Source organism: Electrophorus electricus, chromosome 18 (genome assembly GCF_013358815.1).
Source record: "Electrophorus electricus isolate fEleEle1 chromosome 18, fEleEle1.pri, whole genome shotgun sequence".
NCBI classification, from domain to species: Eukaryota; Metazoa; Chordata; class Actinopteri; order Gymnotiformes; family Gymnotidae; genus Electrophorus; species Electrophorus electricus.
In genome coordinates, this window is record NC_049552.1 from 3,534,004 (window position 1) to 3,556,503 (window position 22,500).

At 50.8% G+C, this 22,500-nt stretch overlaps 1 protein-coding gene across 1 annotated transcript in view; it reads left to right on the plus strand.

The window, feature by feature from the left end:
• Positions 1–22,500, plus strand: part of tcf7l1b (transcription factor 7 like 1b) — a 37,737-nt gene that overhangs the window by 10,113 nt on the left and 5,124 nt on the right. Inside the window, exons 4-9 of the mRNA XM_027024188.2 lie at positions 14,018–14,101; positions 19,686–19,818; positions 19,944–20,046; positions 20,476–20,559; positions 21,812–21,952; positions 22,368–22,500. The exon at positions 22,368–22,500 is cut by the window's right edge and continues 27 nt beyond it. Coding sequence (XP_026879989.1) covers positions 14,018–14,101; positions 19,686–19,818; positions 19,944–20,046; positions 20,476–20,559; positions 21,812–21,952; positions 22,368–22,500 — 678 coding nt within the window. The remainder of the gene's footprint in view (positions 1–14,017; positions 14,102–19,685; positions 19,819–19,943; positions 20,047–20,475; positions 20,560–21,811; positions 21,953–22,367) is intronic.

Here is a 22,500-nt window from a genome sequence, read left to right on the forward strand (position 1 = left end):
GTCAGGGTGGGGTGGCTGGGTGGGGGTGGGGGGGGGGTGATCCATCTCTGCCTCTCTGGGCGATAAGACCTCTCAGGCTGATTGATAGCAGGGCTGCACACACAGTTGGGGCCCCCCCAGCAGCACAGAGGTCCCGGGGGACGACGTGTGGCCCCTTGCTCAGAGCCCTGGGTTTCATTTCACATGTAGAGGCATCTAGGCTCTTAAAACCAGGGCACTAAGTGCTAGACTGCAGGCTAATAAAACCAGATTGTTCTGAAGGGGGGGGGGGGTGTAACTCCCAAACAGAGCTTCATCAGTCTGGTATTCCAACCAGATGGTTTCAGTTAAAGCTTAGGAGGAGGGGGGGGGTGCAAACTCAGAGAGGAAGAGCAGGAGTTTGGGGTAAGGAGAGGGAGAGAGCGAGAAGGAGAAGGAAGTTGGGGTAGGAGAGGCTGGGATGGTAGAAGGGGGCAGAGCAGCTGAGGTGATAAGAGTGAGAGGACAGGGGATGGAGAGAGAGCCAACCAAAGGGGGTGGGTGAGTGGGAGTGGGTGGGGATGGGGGTGGGCATACATTTAAAGCCAGGCGAACAGCACTCATGAAACTGTATACCGGGGTGATTACACAGCACAGTGGTTTGCAGTCTGTGCTGGGGTGTCCAGGCACGGAGCAGGCAGGCCAAGACCCTGGCACCCGTACAGGATGCGCAGCACGGAGTCACCCAGGAGCGTGTCATGCCCATGCCATGCTCCAGAACTCCACTGGCCCGCCTTGCCTCATTGACACCCTGTGTGAATGAGTGAGAAAAACCCTGTGCAGCAGAGATGTACTGCGCCGTGGGAACATCCGAGCCCGAATAAACGTGTAAGCGTGTCGGGGCAAGCCGGCTAACGCGGGACGAGCCAGAACAGAGGTGAGGGATGTAGGCGCTCTAGATCAGAGGGCTCCCGCGTAAAGGCCTGCCGGCACGACTGGGTTGCTGCTTCCCTGTGCTTTTACAGGGCGAGCGGGCTCGTCGGGCCGCCTGCCCCCAAGCACCCCACTCTGGGCAGCCTTGGGAACATGGATGTGGCTGAGGTGGTCCACTGTGGGACCCTGACCGGGGCACGGGCTTGCGCTCTCTCTCTCTCTCGCTGGCTATAGGAAATGTCATCTCATGGGTCACTTGACGCCTGCCCTCCCCGTGCCACCAGTATCCCTTTCCGCTTTCCCTCTTTCTCCTCTTCCTATCCCTCATTCGACCCTTCTGTTTGTGGAGCTCCAGATGGGAGCGATTAGCTGCCACGCTAACGCAGCTCTGGGGCGAAGCCTCCGCGAAGGCAGGAGCTCTCGCCCCTAACAGGCGTGCGCAGACAGCTCATAGCCGCGGCGCAGGCGGCCCACTCGTCCCCCGTTGCTGTGGCGCAGGCATCTCCGCACTTTGTGCCACTATCGGCTCCTCCACTCCGCCATCTGCGTCCACCGTACCGTGGTGTGCTTGGCGGGACTGACCTCTACTTGACCTTGGGCTGACGAGCTTGGTCGTTTCTGGGAAGCCCGCTGATTGGATCAGAGCAGAGCTGGGCTGTGGCTTGTGTCAGAAGAGCCTGCCACTCCGTTCACTTTCCCTGGTGGAGTCGGATGGGTTTGCTTTGTGCTTTGGACTTGTTAACAAGAGGTCCTGGAATGTTGTCTTTGACTGGAAGACAAGTGCGTGCGTGCGTGCGCGCGCACACACACACACACACACACACACAAACCTGTCACTGGTGACCTGTGAAATGGGTTTGGACTGCTTCAGTGCGTGTCGGGCTTCTGTGTTATGCCAGCTGTCATCACAAGGCAGCGTCTGTGAGCCACCAGGACACGTCTCCTCCACAGGTCCTGGAGCGGGAGTTTGCTGCACATAATTAACTCGGGTTTGATTTGGAGGATCATTAGAATGTATAACGATCAGAGTCTGAGCACTTGTGTTATTTTAGTCTGTGCAGCAGTGAAAATGGAGAGTGTGTTTGGGTGTGTATGAGATTTTTGTGTGTGTGTGTGTGTGTTGGCAAGCCAAGTGCTAGTACTGAATGGGCTCTTTGAGTGCTTCAGACTGTGATGTGTGGCAGGACAAAGGCCTAGCAGCAGCAGCTTCACGCACACACCCCCAAACACACACACACACACACACACACACACACACACACACACACACACACTCTAAACTGATTTACACCCCGTTGTTGAGACTGGAAACCTCCACACTCTACACACTTGTGCTCACAAGTGCGCCTGCACACCCACCCACTCGACACACAGTCCACAGCCTCTTCCCTGAGCTTCAGGCACTGTTGAGAGGTCTTTTTGGGAGGAACATGTCCCGGTGCAGTGGAACCCGGCTGGGCTGGTATCAGCATGGGCTCGGCCTGGTGCACTCAGCAGAACTGGGCTTGGCTAGGTATAGAAGCCCCAGTCTGCTTGGAGGGGTGTGTGTGTGTGTGTGTGTGTGTGTGAGAGTGAGTGCGTGCTTTATGAATTTTCCATCCTTTCCCCTCCTGAGGAATTGTGAATGAGGCTGAGCTTAGGATCTCTCTCTCTTGCTCTCCCTCTCCCTCTCTCCCTGTGTGCGTGCTGGTAATCTGTGGCTGACATGTTTCCTTGGCTTTAGGTAATGCAGAGGTGTTGGCAAACAAACGCGATTAAATAAGCGAGAGACTTTGACCCCGAATTAGTCGCACAGAGTGAGTATTCTGCACCGGTGTCGGGAGGCTAATCGCACCCCACACAGCTCCAGTTCACCCCCTTACTCTATCCCACACACACACACACACACAGTCTTCACAGTGTCACTCATTGCTTTGTTTGCCCCTGGGGTTAAGGGTGAAAGGTCTAGACTGGGGGTCACAGGACTGAGTGGGATTCTTGAGACCCCTGTGTGTGTGTGTGTGTGTGTGTGTGTGTGCGCGCGCATACATGTATTTGGTGAATTATACTTGACATGACATTGTAGGCATGTTGAATATTTACACCCATGTTATTATTTGCACGCACTCTGTAACCCTGTGAACGTGTGCATTTCTAATTTCTGATCTGTGAATGTTTCTAGTTGTGGCCATAAGGAGGAAAAGGCTTTGCGTGGCATCTTTTCAGAGACGTGCACGTGCACGCTTGCACATTCAAACCTCAAATGTAAAACTGACCTTGGCTGGCAGTGTACCCTCTTAATATGGCTTACTTTAACGCTAAGACCACGTGCAGCTCTTGTGCTTGGAGCACATTCGTCCTTCTTGTGTTTTTCACCTTTTCATCATCGAGAACTCGTATATTTTCACCTTATCCTGTTTCTCACTGGAGAAAATTGTCAAACTAAGGTTGCACAATATATTGGTTCGTTAATCATCACAATATTGGCCTTTTCAATACTAACTACATGCAGTATGCCAGAAAACCCTCTGACAAATCTCAGGGTGAATATTCTAACCGTTCAAAGATGTTCCAGATGAGTGATCTCTTGGTGTTTTGATGAATTGTGGCCTTCATATGAGCCAACAAATGTAAGTAATTTCAGTCAAAACCATGCAGGCCAATCTGTAACCATGTCACTAGTTCACTAGTGTTATTTAATGCGTTGCAGGGCCTGTTGCAATTGCAGTATGTAGCAATACAAGCAAAATAGCATTATATACATACACCGTGTTTTTGCCATGTTGTTGTTGGGCCAAATCCTTTTACGTGGAAAGCCACCAGAACAGGTGCATTCTTTTTTTTCTCACCCACGTTTTCAGACGCCCACTGGAAACTCAAAAATACGCGTGCAATAAGAAAACCATGGCTATGTATTCAATGTTTTAATACTATTTAAATCCGTCTGCTGTCTCATATTTGGTGCTGTGCAAATATGTGTGATCAGTCTTTGTGTGTGTGTGCGCGCGCATGTGTGTATCTGTGTGTGTGTTAGGCCCGTCTGCTTCATATTAACACAGAACTCTTGATTTATACGGCCTCTGTCAGGCTGTAAATCCCGGCTGTAATTGCTCACCATTTTCTTTCGTTCTCTCTCTCTTTTTCTCAGGCTTTTACTCTGTTCTTGAGCATGTTGCTGCCTAAACTCTTCATATGTCTTCAGTATGTTCTTCAGGGTCTTTGCTGAGGTTTGAATAGCTGCAGTTGGTGCTACTAGAGGAAATTTGGGGGTGTTCAAGGTGCCTGTGACTAGCCTGGGTTCCCATTTCCTGGTGTGTCTTTGCTAGTGTTGTGTTGGTGAGTGCGTCCGCGTGAGCTGTGTGACCGTGGACATCGCGGGGCGGGAGTTCTGATCCTCTCACTGTCGGGCTATGTCTGTCTCTGCTCACACACCATTCAGAAAAATAATGAACACGGAGGTCACACCAGACTGAGCGGTGGAGTCGGTCAGCTTGGAATCCCGCCCCCCACCAGGACCTCACCTAGCGACCAGTTCTCGTGAGCTCCTCCCCCTTTTATGCAGTACTGTTACTGTACGGCTTCCCAGTGGAGGCGCAGTTGTGCTCAGGGACGGTGTGTCTTTAAGAGAGGATGACTAGGCCTCACAGCTGCTGCACATTATGGCTGGTGAGGCTTCATTGTCCTGCTCCTCGCAAACTTGACATGTGGCGTGCACACACACGCACAGATTTCAGATCCCTTATTGATTACATTGCAGCATGTTCCCTATTGGTCCAAGAACTGGTTCTGTTTGGAATTGTTACGCTTCAGGCACACACCTTGACTGCCGTCTGACACGTTCGTGGTGGAGGGTGTGGCCTCTACTGCTGACCCTGCCCTTCCCTGCAGGGTCCCGCTGAAGACAAGTGAGCTGAAGGTGCCTTTTGTGCCCATTTCCCCGCAACTCTGAGCCTCTCTGTGACCCGTGCAGTGGCGCCCAGGCACGCCCCGTCACGCCCCACCTGAACCTCCACCCCCCCAACCCCGCCAGCACACCCACGCTGCTTACTGTTTACTCCTCCTTTTGTGCTCTGGAGCTTTCCTGTTTGCTCTGCTACTGCTGTGAGGACCTTTGACTCCTGCTTGGGTCCTATAGGAACAAGACTAATGCATGTAACAGTAGTAGCTGAGTGGGTGTGGGTGAAGGGAGAGCGCGCTGTCTCGTGGACGGCTTGGATCGGAGCACCGCATCGCAATTATGCGACTGTCAGGACATTCGTGTGAATGTTGTGACGCATCAGAACACCCGAACAGCACATCTGTGATTAATCGGGATGTTCACGGCACGCAGTAAGAAAACAAGGGCTGATGTACATATTGCGGCCTTCTGTGATGTCAGCGTTGCAAAAACCAATGTCGTGATAATGCTTCCCAAACGGGAACATGTGGAGCCCCGGCTTGGGAGTGGTTGCGTGTGCAATGAAGCAGTCGTTAATTCCGATCAGCAGTGTTTAGTGCGTTGCCCTGGGCTTCGTGGGGGTGGGGGGGGCAGTGTGTTGTCGGTGGAGGGTGCTTCTTGGGTCGCCCAGCCGGAGCGCATTTACTGAAGCTCCTGCAGGCTGTTGGCATCCCAGACCTTCTTGGGCCAGCAAGGCAGAGAGGAAGTTCCCAGCTCGCCATGAGCTAGTGTTTTTCCGCGTGTGTGTGCGCGCGTGTGTGTGCGTGCGCGCGTGTGCATGTCTGCGTGCATGTGTGTTAGCACGCGAGCATGTTTGTGCAAAGAGAGACAGGCTCTATGTGAGAAGGGAGATGTGTAGAAGGCATCTATAGTAATGGAGTCAGTTTGACCAGGAGGTCTGGGCCTCTCTGTGTGCCTCTGCACACACTAAGCCATCTATAGACAGCTGTGGGACAGGGGGAAGGGGTGTGTGTGTGTGTGTGTGTGTGTGTGTGTGTGTGTGTGTGTGTGTGTGCGCGTGCACAGGATTGGGTGGGTTTCTGTCAGAGGGGGTTGTAGAGTGAACACAATCACTGCTCTGTTTTCATAAGACTTGTGGTATGTGTGAGCAGAAACAAATGTGTTTAATTTAGACCTCTTTTCTGTTCCTTCCACCCCTTCTCTCTCTCTCTCTCTCTCTCTCTCTCTCTCTCTCTCTCTCTCTCTCTCTCTCTCTCTCTCTCTCTCTCTCTCTCTCTCTCTCTCTCTCTCTCTCTCTCTCTCTCTCTCTCTCTCTCTCTCTCTCTCTCTCTCTCTCTCTGTGTGTGTGTGAGTGAAAGGGTTGGTTTGAACGGTGCCGTGAGCAGAGCTCCTCTAAGCACAGGCTCTTATTGTAGGCCTGGCACTCACTCAGCCCTGTGAGATCAAATTTACTTGCAGGCAAATATTTATTTTCTCTTTTTCTGCCATGGCCAGGGGAAGTAGGGGGAGTGAGCGGGCGCGAGGGTTACAAGTGATTATTATGCCAAGGGCTAAGACTGGCCATCAAGTTGCCAAGGGTAACCTCATAAGCGGCGCAACCCATAATAATCAGGAGTGGTCACGTGGTGGTGTGTGCTTGCGTTGTGCTCGGGCACTGAACATGGCATCCAGGATTTGAGACTGTGGAGCAACAGTTCTCTTGATGGGATAGCTTAGCCCATTGAACCCCCACTAACACACATACACACGCACAAAAGCGCAAGTTAATGGTATCCCTCTGTCGAGGTTTTTACGGCAAACATCCAGCCAGGCATTTCCCAGCTCGCCACAGTATCTGGATTAGATTATAAAAATAGTTTGAGGCTAATTGCCGTGAATTTGAATGAGCGCTAGCCTACACCCTGCCTATAGAAGAATCCGCACTGAACACGCTGCTTGCAAACTCGCACAACAAGGGCTACTAGCACATCTAAACACTTCTGTACTTTAAAAAATGTTAAAACATTACAAGCCACTGAAGGGACTCCAGCTCTGTACAATAGTTAGGGGGAGGGGGATGTAACCAGATCTCCGTAGGTACTGAGAGACCTCAGCACTCACTGGTAATTGACTTAAACAATATGGCTACTTTTCCCTCTTCCCCGAGAGAAGGCTGCCTCTCGCCAGACGCCCCAATTATTTTCCTGTGGTTCTAATTATGTGCAAGGTTTCATTTGACCCTCGTTGTTTTCTGGAACACAATAGCTCACTTATGCCGTAGGTTCTAGTTTTTAGCCCAGCTCAACTGAACAACACTCTCTCTCTCTCTGACTGTCTGTCTCTCTCTCTCTCTCTGACTCTCTCTCAACGTTCCCTCTCGCACTTCTTTCTCTTTACTTCTTCTCTCCCTTTTAAGTGCGGTGTGAAAGAAATGCCCTCCCATAGCAACTGAAACAGGATTATTAGAACACCACTGTGCTCCATTTTAAAGGCCTCAGACTAGCTACTGACCCCCCCCCCCCACCTCCGAGGAAGTCATAGATCAGGATCATGTCATGGCTAGATTTCAGCAGCGACTCCGACGAGCATGACAGCTGGGACAAAATCGCTAGCTGGCCGCATGGGTCAGGGATGGGCTGGAGGCCCATTCTCTCTCTCTCTCTCTCTCTCTCTCTCTCTCTCTCTCTCTCTCTCTCTCTCTCTCTCTCTCTCACTCTCTCACTCTCTCTCTCACACACACACACACACACACACACACCCTGCGGTGGGGAGTCAGAACCAAGGGCCGTCCAGACACGGTTTCCACTCAGGCGTTGTTTACTGTTTGTTTTTAGCCCACTGGGCTGTGTTTATGCATTGAAAATGGACAAGTATTATGAAAACAACAACTGAGGAGCAGGGATCTGGACCACATTTTAATTTAGTTTATTTTAATTCATTTATACAGGAAACAAGGGCTTCCAACAGTACAATTCTAGTTAAAGTTGAGTAAGGGAAGGATAATACTTTAGAACTTAATTAAAATCTGTCTCCATTTAAATCCCAACTTGTTGCAGTTGTGAATAAAATGGGATATTGTCCCAAGTCCTATAATTCTGTGGGTGCTTAAAGGGGCGTGTGTGTTGGTGTCTGTGTGTTTTGGTGTGTGTCTGGGTGTCTTTCTCAACCGAAGTGAGCTTAAAGTACTGATGCAGCAGTAACAGTTCTGTTACTAAGGCTTCTGTGATTTATTGTATGTTGATGCATTCTTAAAGAGAAGAGTGATTTCATACGCTTTGGCTGGTCGTGTGTGTGTGTGTGTGTGTGTGTGTGTGTGTGTGTGTGTGTGTGTGTGTGTGTGTGTGTGCGCGCGCGCGCACGCAGACGTGCTTGCCAGAGGTAAACTCAGCTGATGGTATGGGAACCACAGTGGATGTTTTCTTTGGTTTAGGAGCAGCTGTGTTGAGCTGCTGTGTAGGCCCATGTTGGACAGACATTTCCTCAGACCTTTGACTCTCAAACCTCTAGTTTAAACCCAACTGACCAAGACTTTAAGTTGTCAGGTATTTATAAACAAATGTTTCCATCTTCTTCACTCTTGTGCAGATACATATTCCCCTTCTTACTCCACACATACACACACACACACACACACACACACACACACACACCATTCCAGCTCTCTCCCCTCTTCCACTCGGCTAATAGGTCTTTTGTGCCCAAGAGCATGTTAAGAGGCCTATGAGTCTAGCCTAAAAAGGACCAGGTTGCCATGGTAACTGGTGCACTCCAGTGGGTTGACCTTTGACCCAATTTTTAGTGCTGTCAGGCAGTGAATCGGAGTGCGGCGAGACTGCAGGAGTCACAATGGATGCCCAGCGTGGGCAGTGGGAGAAGCCTGTCACACGCACTTAACTCTGCGCCGTCCACACGCTGACAGACACTTCGCACCGTTAGCCTAGCGTTAGCCATGCGCTTTAGATCGAGCACGCATGAGCCTCCCACCAGGCACGGCTTCAGATAAGGTCGCTGTCGGACGGCTCCGGCCTGCGAAGTTGGGTCCTCTCACAGAGGACACGCCCGAAGTTCCCGTGCTTGAAGCACGTAAGGAGAACCTGGATGCGTTCCCCATGTAGCTGTGAATAAATGCCCGTGGAGCTCGGTTCGTTGTCTCTGCGGAGATGTGCTCACAGCCGCGGCTGCCGCCGCGCAGCTCCGCCTGAGGTCGTCATGTGATCTTTGGCACGGCTCACCGTGAAAACGGCTTTGCGTTGACCAACCACCAGGCCTTGACGCTAAATACCTCCAGCTCGGTTTCTGTTACTAATCTTCCTCGCGTTTCGCCTGCAGGCGCGTCTGTGCAGCGGGTGACCCTGCCTGTCGGGTCTGTCTCGCTGGGCTAATTGTTACCCTCCCCGACTAATTACAGCCCCGTTAGCATGCTCGCGCTGTCCATTTGCCTGAGAATGGACTCTGTAATTGTTTCATTTGCCACAGGTCCAAAACAATGGCGCTAAGCTGGGAGTGGGCGGGGCTTCCTCGCCTCCATTGTGCGCCGGCTGCAGTAGAAGCCTTTGATTGTGTGTGTTGAGCTGGAACTGCAGTAGGTGTGAATGAGTGGTGCAGGACAGGTGATGGGCTTTTATTAGCTGAGAATTAGCACCTCAACACACTGCTTGCAGGGGGGGCTTTGCTCTCAGCAGTGGGGCTTAGATAAACACGTAGGGCGCCTGTCAGTTGATTGACATTATCTTGTGGCCTGTGTGTGTGTGTGTTTCTCCTCAGCTTTATTTGTTTCCAAAACTTGCTGCACCTACACCGCGCATGACACAGAAGCTCCAAGCTGCTCCTCAGTTTCCACATGACTCAAAGTTCCCCACCAAACTCTTTACCCCAAAAACCGGCAGCCCAGTTCGAGCCCATCCAGCGGAAAGCATGCCACCTCCCGGGGCTGTGGGAGCAGGACTGAAACCCAGTGCGGGACCCAGCCGTTCCTCCGTCCGTCCCGCCTGCTGTGTGGGTGCCGCTGGCAGCCTCTTGGCATTATTTCTCCCGGTTACATCTGCTGTGTCCCTGGCGGGCTGGCCCCCTCCTTGGAACTGACAAAGCTTCATGGGGACCCCCCCAAAAAATTCTCTCTCTCTCTCTCTCTCTCTCTCTCCATGAAAGAGAGCTGTACAATCCCACCCAGGCTGCTGGCACCCGGCGAAACCCCAGAGCATATGCCATATTCTCTCTGTTCAGCGAACCAAAGGCACCCGCCACGGCTTGGCATTCCAGCGGAACAAGCCTTCGCCACCTTTTGTTTGCCCCTCCTCCCCACCCGGCCTGGTCGGAGCACGCGAGTCGGTTCTGATGTCGGCTCTGGGTGGCGCGGGCCAGGGTGGAGTGCTGGAAGACCCTTAGAGGGACAGGAAGTAGGAGGGACGGGGACAGAGCAGACACGCCTGTCTGAGGCCCAGTTTCTGAAGTTCTGGCTTCTCACTTTGCGTACATGCGCATCTGTGTGTGTGTGTGTGTGTGTGTGTGTGTGTGGAGGGAGGGTTGTATGTGGGTTTTATAAGCATCAGCGGGGTCTGTAGGGGTGTGTGTGTGTGTGTGGAGGGAGGGTTGTATGTGGGTTTTATAAGCATCAGCGGGGTCTGTGTGTGTGTGTGTGTGTGTGTGTGTGTGTGTGTGTGTGAGACACTCCAAACATCACCACAGGACTCATGGACGGGTAGCATGGGCAGGACATTAGAAGGACAGCGGCGTGGCACCCTGTGACATTGTGGACAGTGATGTAGTGGAACACAAGCATTGCTTATTTACAAACCTGATCGTAGCTGTGTGTGTGTGTGTGTGTACCAATGCAGGTCGCTTGTAGATAGCAAGGGCAATGGAATGTGGAAAGAACTGAGGTCTATTAAAGCTTTTTTTTAAATTTAGCATGCTGGGTTTGACGTCAGTCTGGTAGCTAACAGAGAACCATGCAGGGGAATGCTCTCAATTTCCGGCCTTTTACTGATGCTGGTTTGCAATGTATAATAAAGGGTGATGAGCCCACCCCTGTGTGTGTCTGTGTGCGTGTCCTCCTCTTCACTCTTGGGTCTCTATTTCATGCCAGCTCTTGTCTTCATTGTTTAAACTGAACTTGAGTGCACCTGCAAAGCATTAGTGTTGTGCCTGAAGTGTACTGTAAAACGTAATTGCTGAATTGAGTTTATATGTCTCTTTCCAAAGCCCCTTGGTATAAACACTTAATATAAGCCGAAAGAACACACTCTGGCACTCCCTCCCTCTCACACTCTTTTTACGCCCCTCTCTCTCTCTCGTCCTTTTCGGAAATGGATTCTGCTGATCAGCGCCGAGTATCCAGGCTGTGGATTCAGGCTTTGGGCACCAGCTCGCAGACAGGTTTAGTGACGCCGGCGTCACCGTGTCAGGGCCCCGGGGCCAAACGGACAGGATGCCGGCGCACGCGCCATCCCGGGCCAAGTAAAGGCCCAAAGATCACAAATTCCCGGCGGTGGCCCGTATGGCATCGGGTTGAAGCGTAGGTGGACGGAGGTGCTTGTAACGTTCGTGCATGTTGAACTTGATTTAGGGAGACGTTAGGAAAAGTGTTCAGCTCTACCTGGAAAACTGCACAGTGTTTGGAGAGCAAGGGAGAGAACAGCAGATTTTCAGTCTTACAAGTGTCGTGGGCTCGCAGCATGGAGTAGTGGCAGATGATTGACACGGATTAGACTGCCAGTGAGCTTGGATTTTGAACCTGTGAATGTCTGCGTGCATGCATTTGGGTTTTTTGTTGTTGTTGTTGTTGTTGTTTTTTTTTTGTTGTGTTTTGTTTTTTTGTTTTTTTTAAACCCTGCCAGGGTTTTTCGCTGTACAGTGTGTGTGATGAGTTCGAACGAAGCCCTGTGGTTGTGTAGCCCGTAGTGTGGTGCTGGCCTCCTTGAGTACACCCCCTCACCACCCCCGATGTCAACCCCAAGAATTTCCTCCCTGTCGGATGGGAATGAGGGGCCCATGCTGATCTCGCTCCCGCCCCCCCTCAGGAAACAATACCCTGCGCCGGCAGAAACTCATTCCTGAAAATGTTTTTCTTTCCCCCCATCCCCGTTCCTCTCTGAAGGCGCTTCCCTTCGCACGGTAATGGCTTTTCCATTTTTAACCCACGGCCGCACAGACCTCCTTCCTCCCTGTCCGGTGGTACAGCGGGGGGGGTTGGTCCGGATGGCTCCGGAGCGAAGCTAACCCCGGCATCGCTGCCAGCTCTTGGCGACCCCCTGCTCACGACCCTTGCGAGGCTCAGTGCAGCTTTTTATGAGCCGTTTGGAAGCCCACCCACAAACCTGTTTCCAGGGACGCAACCGGCCACGTATGAAGTAGCACAGTGTTTCTAATTTAAGTGTATGATGTATTTAATGTTAAATATATGAGATTTGATGGCATTTGCCTTATTTTGTCCGGGTGGGTACTGAAACTTGGGCTTGGTTCTAAGTGCAGTAACTGTAATGGACTTCAGGGGGCGCCAGTTTTCAATTCAGGACACAAGGTGGAGAAACTCCACAGATGGATTTCCTGAGGAACAGGGATTGCATACGGCTGGAGGAGGAGGAAGCACTGTGGCAGTGCTTGGAAGGCTTGGGTTTCCCATGACTGAGATGGTTAATATTGATGATATTGAGTGGCCTCACCGTCAATAATCGAACTGGAATTTCTGCATTGTAAAGCAAATTTTTGTAAATCGGACTGTGTTTGGGCATTTTAAAGGTGTGCGTGTGCGCGCGAGTACGCACGCACACATACGTTACAGAGGAGGTGTGTCTGGAGGCTTTGTCACCGAAGACTAAGATCAACTATAAAGTTTATTGCACCTGCTGGAAATGATTGGAACAACTAACACTACATCTCCTCCACATGTGCACGCGCACACGCTCAGCAGGCAAAGCACTGAGCACAGCCGGCCTCGGCTTGTTGCTGGAGGGACGCGAAACCCCCTCACAACAGCCTCTCATTAGTCTGAGATCTGGGGAGTGGTTTGGAGAAAAGCGTCCACACGAGAACCTGCCGCATCCGGCCGTCAGGCTGATCCGCACAGCAGATGTGTGAGTCGAGCCCCGCAGCCCCGGCCTCGGCCTGGGAAGGAAGTGGGGGGAAATCCTCCCCCCCGTGGGGATTAGCCAATCACCGCGCCTGTCAGAAAAGCGCTGAGGACTGGAACACCTGCAGTCCCTTCAGCCTCGTGGGGCCGTGCGTCAGGGTCCCGCCCACAGCCACCACCATAACCACGCCCACGATGACAGCCAGGGCCATGATGGGGCACCGAAAAAAGCTGCAGATTCCCGGGGTTAAATGGTGCCGTTGGGGAAAGGTCAGGAGGTCAGAGCTATTCGCCAGGGTATCATCGGTTGGGGCCGAGCTCTTACCGCAGCCCTGCTTTCCCAGAGCTCTCCGTGGGATATCCTTCCAGCTGTCTCACTCACACACACTCACACGTGTGCTCTCTTTCCCTCTCTCTCCCTCTCCCTCCCTCCCACCCTCCCTCTCTCCCTCTCTCTCTCTCGATGGGATCCCACAGCTGGGCCCTTGTAGGAACACATTCCCCGACAAACGGCGATTTCACACCCCCCTCCACTGCACCCTCATTCCTCATGCTCACTGGTGCTGACACACACACACACACACACACACACACACACACAAACATGCACGCAGGTGTCTGTGTAACTGCTCTCTACTGACCATAGCCTTCTTATTTACGAGTCTTTCCCTCTGTGTTCTTGTGGGCAGCGCATTCCATCCAGTCTGTGTGCACCATGTCGAGTGTGTGTGTCATGTTCTTGTCTGGCATTAGTCACCGCAGAACTCGCCCAGGCTTGTATACACCACTCTGTCGCACAGTCCTGCAAGCTGGCGCAGGGGACGGTACCTGCCGCACCTGTTTGCTCTAGAATGTTCCGCGGTGTAGGGGAAAATTCACACTGAAGTTTGATGCGCCGTGAACATTTTAGCACGTGTGTGTGTGTGTGTGTGTGTGTGTGTGTAATGGGAGGGTGGGGTGGGTTGAGCCTGGACATGTATGTGTAGGGAAGGGAGGTGTGTGGGTGGGTGTGTGGGTGGGTGTGTGGGTGGGTGGGTGTGGGTTTGTTCATAGCTAAAGAATCATGCAGTGCCATTTATGCTCATTACCTATGACTGAGACTGCAGGCCTGTTTTTGTCTTTAGTAGAAGTGTGTGTGTGTGTGTGTGTGTGTGTGTGTGTGTGTGTGCTGTGTCTCAATGCTCTCATTTCTCATCCCACAGTATCTGCAGATGAAGTGGCCACTGTTGGATGTGCCTGGTTCAGCAGCCCTGAAGGACTCCAGATCACCTACGCCAGGACACTTGGTTAGCGCATGCGCACATACACGTGCATTTACACACACGCGCGCACGCACACACACACACACACACACACACACACACCCTCACAACTTGCTCTTAGTCTCTTGTTCTTCGGGTGCTGCTCATAAACACGCCCAAGTCTGGCTTGCTCTGGCTTCTTTTCCCCCATCGCCTGCATGGCACAGCGGAACCCAAACTGGCGGGCAGCCGGTGAAGTTGCCCATGTTGTGTCAGGGTGGTGGGCAGCGACCTCCCTCCTGAGATCGCAGTGGCATGGATGTCAGACCCTCTGCCTGGTTTGATTGGTTGGTGAATGATGGCATTGGGAGATGAGAATCTGTGTGTTGATATTGAGAGACGTTCCAGGCCTGTGGTGTGTGTGTGTGTGTGTGTGTGTGTGGTGGGGGGGGGGGTAGTTTATGATTGAATGGAGTATTTAATGCTTATGCTTTGAATGGCAGATTTCAATATGTAAAGAATGCTATTCCTCTCTGTGTAGCAGTGCTTTAAATGGCTAAAGACATGTGCCCTAATCACAGATAGCAGTGTGTGTGTGTGTGTGTCTTCCTATAGCCTGCAGTTCTATCTTATTATATTACACCAACTGCTGACCTCCAGGCTGCCCCGTGTGCTGACCCTGCGGACACTGCACACATTGTTCACCCCTGCAGCTCCACCATTGCGTGCGGATTGTGTTTGTAGAACTGGCATGCACACGCAGGGGGAGCATGCCGCCGTGTGTGCAGGCGACAGCAGGTGAACGGTGCTCTTCAACCGCGTGCGATGGGAAGGTCACAGGCTCGTTCTAGCCTGGCGTTCCTGCATGACAGAGACGTGCCCGTTTTCCCACTTTCCCCGGGGTGGGGGGTGGCCATTGGGGTGGAGGTGGGGATGGTGTCCTGCCAATTGCCTTAGCCTTGGATGGAGGCATGTCTGATTTCAGCACCTGATTGTCAGCCGTGCGCCAAGTGCCACTGACCCTGGATCAGTTTCACAGGGCTTGACATCGACACAACTTGAAGTATGCGCTCAGATAACATTATTACATCCCTGCACGGCTGTTTTACTGTTCGACCCGCTGCCAACGTGACTTCTGCCCATTACTTTTCATTTTGCTGTAACTAACCCACCCCAAACCAACCAGTCTGCCTCACAGTTGACATTGAATCACATTGTATTGATTCTGAACAAGTGCTTTGGTCAGAGTTTGCCTGCCTGTTCTGGAGGCGTCGCTTCGCATCGAAGACTAACAGCAGCAGAGGCGTCGGGGCATCAACGTTAAGGAATTCTAGCCTTTTAAAAAAATGGACGTTAGATGGGTCATTATAGCCAAGACACAGACGCGCAGACCTATCCAACTTAACGTCGCCAGAGCTTTCATTCCGCAGACGTCTCAATCATGTAGGATGCAGACGAACGGATACAGTGAGCAAGTGGGCAGACGTAAGAGTAGAAAATAAGAACTGCTCAGAGGATGCTGCTGGCTACTTCTGCAGGTGGCTTGGCCTGCCTGGGCTCTAATGAGGGGTGGACACACACACACACACACACACACACACACACACACACACACACACACACACACACACACTCGCCCGCACACTCTGTGCAGAGCACGACAGGATGGCAGGAATCGCCTTAGAGACATGACCAGAGAGACCAGGGGTATTCTTTCAAAACAGTTCCATTAGCTATTCAGCCAATGATATGGATTGCATTAGCAAGGATGTTGAATATTTATGATGGTTATGATGGCTAGGTGTAGACAGTTTTTTGTTTTTTTTTTTGGTTTTTTGGTTTTTTTTTTACTGGCACAAAAATGCACAAGTTTCAACAAGATGATCATTGCGGTGTTTGCAGACTATGAACAATACATGAACTTTATTTTATTCAGTTGTGAATCTAATATAAGTAAAGATTTACTCTTGTGTTTACTTGCTGGTATATGGACACACACAAACACACACACAGTTATTGAGATGGGACTGTCAGTCAGATTGGACCCATAAGGTCTGTATGCTAATGTGTTTTTCTGCTCAGTCCGAGATGCTCAATTATTCAGTAGACAGGTTTGCTTAGTATTCTGCAGCTCAGAAGTGTGTGTGTGTGTGTGTGTGTGTGTGTGTGTGTGTGTGTGTGTTCCTATCTAGAGGGGGGAAAGGGAGACTCTTGCTTGCATAGCCGAGTTTGTTTTTTTAGCATTCTTTCTTTCTCCCTCTGTCTCTCCCTCTGTCATGTTCTTTTTGCACCCTTGTGCAGTTTGTGGTATACTATGGGAAATGTAGCATCCATGATGCAGGAGCTGTTACGACCCCTAACCCAGCATCAGCAGCTCAGAGCAGCGCTTCAGTGTTCAGTCGTCTCTCTTTAGTAATGTTCCTTGTACACCTTCAGAATTTTCTTACCTGTTTTCTTTACTCTTTTCCTGTTTTCACCTTTTACGCATGTGTGTTTGTGCATGCGTTTTAAACTAGGATACGTGTCATGTACCCATGTGAGAAATCGTGCACTCCCGTGCGTGTGTTTCTCGAGGCTGTCTGCACTAGCTGTCTTGAGTCACACCTGAGTGTATCCTCTCTGAGGCTCGCACAGTGAGGTGTCTGTGCTCTGGAGGCGGAGCCTCTTTACCTGCCAGCCACTGCACACAGCCCACCACTGGCACTGTGGAGCCCTCATTGCACAGAGAGGTCTGCATAGAGAGGTCTCCACTCAAGAGACTTTTGTCTGGAGCAAACCAAAAGCCCTATTCTTAAATTCACCTTTATAGGCCTTTTTAGCTACTAACTGGATTAGCGCACATATGTGCAGGCGTGAGTGGGTGCGTGTGTGTGTGGTGTGAGTGCATGTGCGTGTGTGCTTCCTGTCTGCGCAGAAGTCTTTTCCTCTGGGGTTGTCATTCTCCTTTCCTTTTTGCTATGCTCAGGTCTGTTTCACTGAGCATAGATTTGTCACCAACCAGAATAATCAAGATTAATTAGCATGTTTTTGTCTGTGTTTGTGTAGGAAATTTGTGTGTGTGTGTGTGTGTCTCCAAGCTCATTCTGAATGCTGATGTCATGGTCAGGCCACTCTGACATCCACTTCCTGTGCGTCTGACAAACAAAGCTGTGCTATCCCAGCATGCTCTGCGCTCTCCCTTTCTCTCCTCTTTTCTCCTCCAGAGTTTCTGAAAGGACTCTGAACCTCCCACCCGGCGAATGAATACAAAGCAAGCGCGCGCACACACACACACACACACACACACACACACACACACACTCGACACTGAAAGGGGCTGCACGGTTGGTGAGTCTGGTACCTAGAGGCTGTTTGCCTAATAATTCGCCTCCAATGTGAAGTGTGGAGTCTTTAGAGCAGCGTTTAGATGACAGAAGCCCTCCCTCCCTCGCGCGCTCCCTCCCTCACTAGCTGTTCTGTCTGAGTCCTGCTCCTCTGCAGCATGGCGGCCATAGCCCAGACCATCAGATAGGCCCTGGACAGCCCTCCGCATCGGTTATGTAGTGCGGTTGTTTGGCGGTGCTCTCCACTGTGATGCCACACAGAGACGGTGGTGATTTTTCGAAAGGGTCATGAGAGTCTTAAGACCACTCCCATTCCTCTGCTTCTCAGAACTGCTCCAGACCGCCCCCTGTTGACAGGGCAGACACAGGCTTTTGAAGTGTGCGTGAGCCTGTGCTGTCAGCGATGCCTGTGTCTGGCGTTCCTACGTGGTTTTAGAAGCTGAAGCATTAAACTCTGCTTTTAACAAGTTGAGCAGTATTCCAGACTAAGTTCTCCACTGGTAGCACTGGTGTTACCAACTTCCTCAGTGAGGCGCACCAGCACATGATTTGGTCTCTCTCTCTCGCGCGCACACACACACACACACACACACACATCTTTTTTTCAGTACAGGTAGCCTGTTAATCCTTGTATTTGTCATGAATAGTTGTCTTCATTTGCATACCCCAGATTTGCATTTGCATACCTGAGATTTGCATTGACATAAAGACTGACACTCACTCGAGACCCAATACGGAATCATTGTTTCTCTGCCACAAGCAGTGGCTGACAAAGTAGGCCATCTTCTGTTGTATCATTTTAAATTAAAACCCCAAGCGTTTTGGTGCTAAATCTTTCTTCTGTACTGACAAAAAAGTGACTTTGGCTAGCTAACTAGCCAGCTGGTGGTACAGCTCACCACAGGAGGAGTTTATAAAAACGTGACATTACCATCGTGGTCTGTAGTTACATACTGACAAACTAAACCTAACTTTCAGCACTACATGCACCTCGGGTTGTAGCTCTGAAGCAATAGCTAGTCTCAACAAGCCTTTCACGAACAACGTCCGCGTTTGGTTCGCTCTGTTGCACTGCCCACATATGGCTAACTGCTAGCTAGCACACGTGAGGAACCTCACATCCTCGCTCAGTATGGTAGCAGTGTTGAGAGATGCAAGACATTTTAATAGTAGTGAAAGTGTGATTGATGCAAACAGTGAACAAGTGTGTGTTTGGCAGACTAGTGACTTCGGTGTAGTGGATGTTTTCACTGTGTGGGGTAATGTCCCACCCCCCAGCTAAAATGTAGGGTGGACAGTTTCTTTTCAGTTTAATGTAGACGTGCCAGGGATCATGCACTAATGGTCATGCACTCACACGGAACTTGAACTTGCACGTTCAGAAAACACTGGTTGCCGTCTAGGGCCCAGTTAAAGCATGCGCCTCCTTAAGCAGTGCTTCACTTAATCAGTCCGAGTGACTCAGTTCAGTTAGTGACCACAGACATGGTGCAGTACTGTACTGCTGCACACGCTGGAATGCTGAAGCATTTGAGTCCTGAACTTGCCTTTCTTTTTTGGTCGGTGTGTGTGTCTCTCTCTCTCTCTCTCTCTCTCTCTCTCTCTCTCTCTAGAACATGATGGTATACTTTTTGTTTGAGTTGCTAGGGTGGGGCTTGGCAGTGTGTGTGCATTGATGGATGTGTGGTGAGTCTGTTTGGCACCAAATTCCACTTACAATGATGTGTGGGGCTGGTCCATATTGCACCATAGGGTCTTGTGACACACACACACACACACACACACACACACACACAAACTCAGGCTTGTGCTGGATACACACTGCAGTTTGATGCACAGTTCCACCCAACAAATTACTCTCTGTTTATTTCATGCTGCATATTTTGAAAACAAAACCGTTTTCCCAACCTGTTTTTCTGACTTTGTCCTCTCTCTCCCTCTCTCTCTCCCTCTCCCCCCTCCCTCCCTCTGTCTCTCTCTCTCTCTCTCTCTCTCCCTCTCTCTCTGTCTCTCTCTCTCTCTCTCTCTCTCTCTGTCTGTCTGTCTCTCTCTCTCTCTCTCTCTCTCTCTCTCTCTCTCTCTGTCTCTCTTTCTCTCTGTCTGTCTCTCTCTTTCTCTCTCTCTCTCTCTCCCTCTCTCCCCCTCCCCCCCTCTCTCTCTCTCTGTCTCTCTCTCTTTTTCTCTCTCTCTCTCTCTCTCTCTCTCTCTCCCTCTCCTCCCCCCCTCTCTCTCTCTCTCTCTGTCTCTCTCCCTCTCCCCCCCTCTCTCTCTCTCTCTGTCTCTCCCCCTCTCTCTCTGTCTCCCAGTCTAATAAGGTTCCCGTAGTACAGCATGCACACATGCACCCCCTCACCCCCCTCATCACCTACAGTAATGATCACTTTTCACCGGCGACGCCTCCTGCACATCTCTCCCCGGAGATTCTGGACCCAAAGACAGGTAATATGTGTGTGCGCTCGCGCGTATATACACACACACACACACACACACACACACACACACACACAGAGGAACTCTAGACCACCCCTATAGGCTGGGAAACTGATGGCTGCTGTGTGGTGCAGGTATCCCACGGACCCCCCACCCCCCGGAGCTCTCGCCGTATTACCCCTTGTCTCCTGGAGCCATGGGCCAGATTCCCCACCCCTTGGGCTGGCTTGTCCCACAGTGAGTGAATACATCACACGCACGCACATGCTCACATACGGCTCACGGCAGATCCGCCATAGACATGAGAGATTCTCTTCTCATAGCCTCTGTCTGACTCACTCTCACACACTCTCTCTCTCAATTCAATTCAATTCAGTCTTTATTAGTATGACAAACATTTATACTTGTATTGCCAAAGCTTTGATGAAGCAATTAAGTATATGGTAAACAAACAGTAAAATAGATTTAAATAGTTTAAATTATGTATGAGAAATTGCAGGTAGGAAATATTATATTTAATCCTAATACTAATATGACAATAATACCATTACTACTACAATTACTACAACTACTACTACCACCAATGCTACTGTCATCACTACTGTTACCACTACATTTAATAGTATTATTATTTCTATGGCCTCTCTCTCTCTCTCTCTCTCTCAGACAAGGGCAGCCCATGTACTCCATTCCTCCAGGAGGTTTCCGCCACCCGTACCCAGCATTGGCAATGAACGCATCTATGTCCAGGTAAGTGTGTGTGTCTGAGAGACTGTGCGTTTTGGCTCATCTGTCCTCTACTTTTCCCGAGTTCTCCACTGGGCGGGGTGGGAGTGGGACTTCCTGGGAGATGCTGCACTGAGCTCCAGACGCCACACCTCCACCACACGCACACACACAAAGATGAAAGGCTGAACTGATCTCCAAACCTGACGGCTCCTGTCTGATCTCTTGTCCTCTGCTGGCTGCACATGTGTGTGTGTGTGTGTGTGTGTGTGTGTGTGTGTGTGTGGTTGGGGGCAGGGGGGGGGGGGGGTGTCTGAGGTGGCGGTACAGGTGGTGAGGGTAGTGGTGTGGAGCAGATGGTCTCTCTAGGCTCACCCATCCTCAGCAAGGCCTGTTTTAAACTGCTACTGAATCACTGAGCTGAAACAGTTCAGTAGTTTGGCGCTTCCAGTCTTTCAGAAGATGCTGAACTGCATGTCTGCTTCACACAGAAAATCGCACACATACAGAGAAAACGCGAGCGCGCACGCACGCACACACATGCCAAAGGGTCTGCTTCGTGTGTGTGTGTTGCACAGAGTATATTGACTGGTCATATTGTCTTCTACTGGGGTGTTTTGTTAGCCTAGACCAGAGACACAGAGAGAGACACACACAGCGTGCAAGGGGACACGGTCTCATTCTTTCTCTGACTGAATGATGATAATGTTTCATTGTACACTTGTGCCAAGCCTTTGTGCTGCTATCTGAAAAGTGTCCCATTCAGCCCTCCATAGGAAGTGGTTTCCGTGGTTTCTGGAAAGGTGTATTCTGTGCGTTTGTGCACGCGTGCAGAATGTGTTCTCAGGTGTCGCGTTCCCCTCTGTTTCCACGGTAACTGCACACTTCGCACTTTGCCTGTAGCAAGACTTATAATGGTGCCTTTGAGAGCAGCTTTATTTGGACTACGTGTGAAATATGAATGAAAAGTGGTGTGTGGGGCTGTGTGTGGAAGTAAAGTGGGGGGGGGGGTTGTTTTTTGTTTTTTTAGTCTAGACACATCATTAAGTGTCTCAGACAAAGCCTGCATGCCAAAGATCAGACTCAGCTTGACTGTGTGTGGGAGTGTGTGGGAGTGTGTGGGAGTGTGTGGGAGATGACAGGTAATGAGCGCTGAAGGAAATGGCCATCACTGAGACACTGCAGGAAAGGCTGTTGAATTCTGCCTCTGAAAAACTTTCACAAAAACTCTAAAATAAATCTCTCCCTCTCCCTCTCTCTCTCTCTCTTTCTGCAGTCTGGTGTCAAGTCGTTTTTCTCCTCACATGGTGCCTCATCATCCTCATGGCCTTCATCAGACAGGAATCCCACACCCTGCAATCGTCTCCCCTGCCATCAAACAGGAGCCCAATGGAGAGCTCAGCCCTGCCTCACACACGTGGGTACACACACACACACACACACACACACACACACACACACACACACACACACACACATGCATACACACACACATACATACACACACACACACACACACACTCACACACACACACACAGTATGGAGAGACCTCAGAGCTGCCACACACACAAGTTGGTTCTCACACACTCGCTAACACAACAGAGACCTTGGTCCTGACTTACACATTCACAAAGCAGAAACACAAACCCAGTGACCTGCTCACAACTCACTTTGCTTTTTTTTTTTTTTGGTCTCGTTTCGTGAAAGATCCCCCTCCCTTTATCAGTGTTGTGTCTACCATCACACCACTGTGTCTTGCTCTCTCACACACACACACACGCGCGCGCGTGCACGCGCACAGTGACACCTGGTGTGTTTTGTTTTGGAGCAGGAAGTCTCCAGCACCCTCTAAGAAGGAGGATGAGAAGAAGCCGCACATAAAGAAGCCCCTGAACGCGTTCATGCTCTACATGAAGGAGATGAGGGCCAAAGTGGTGGCAGAGTGCACGCTGAAGGAGAGCGCC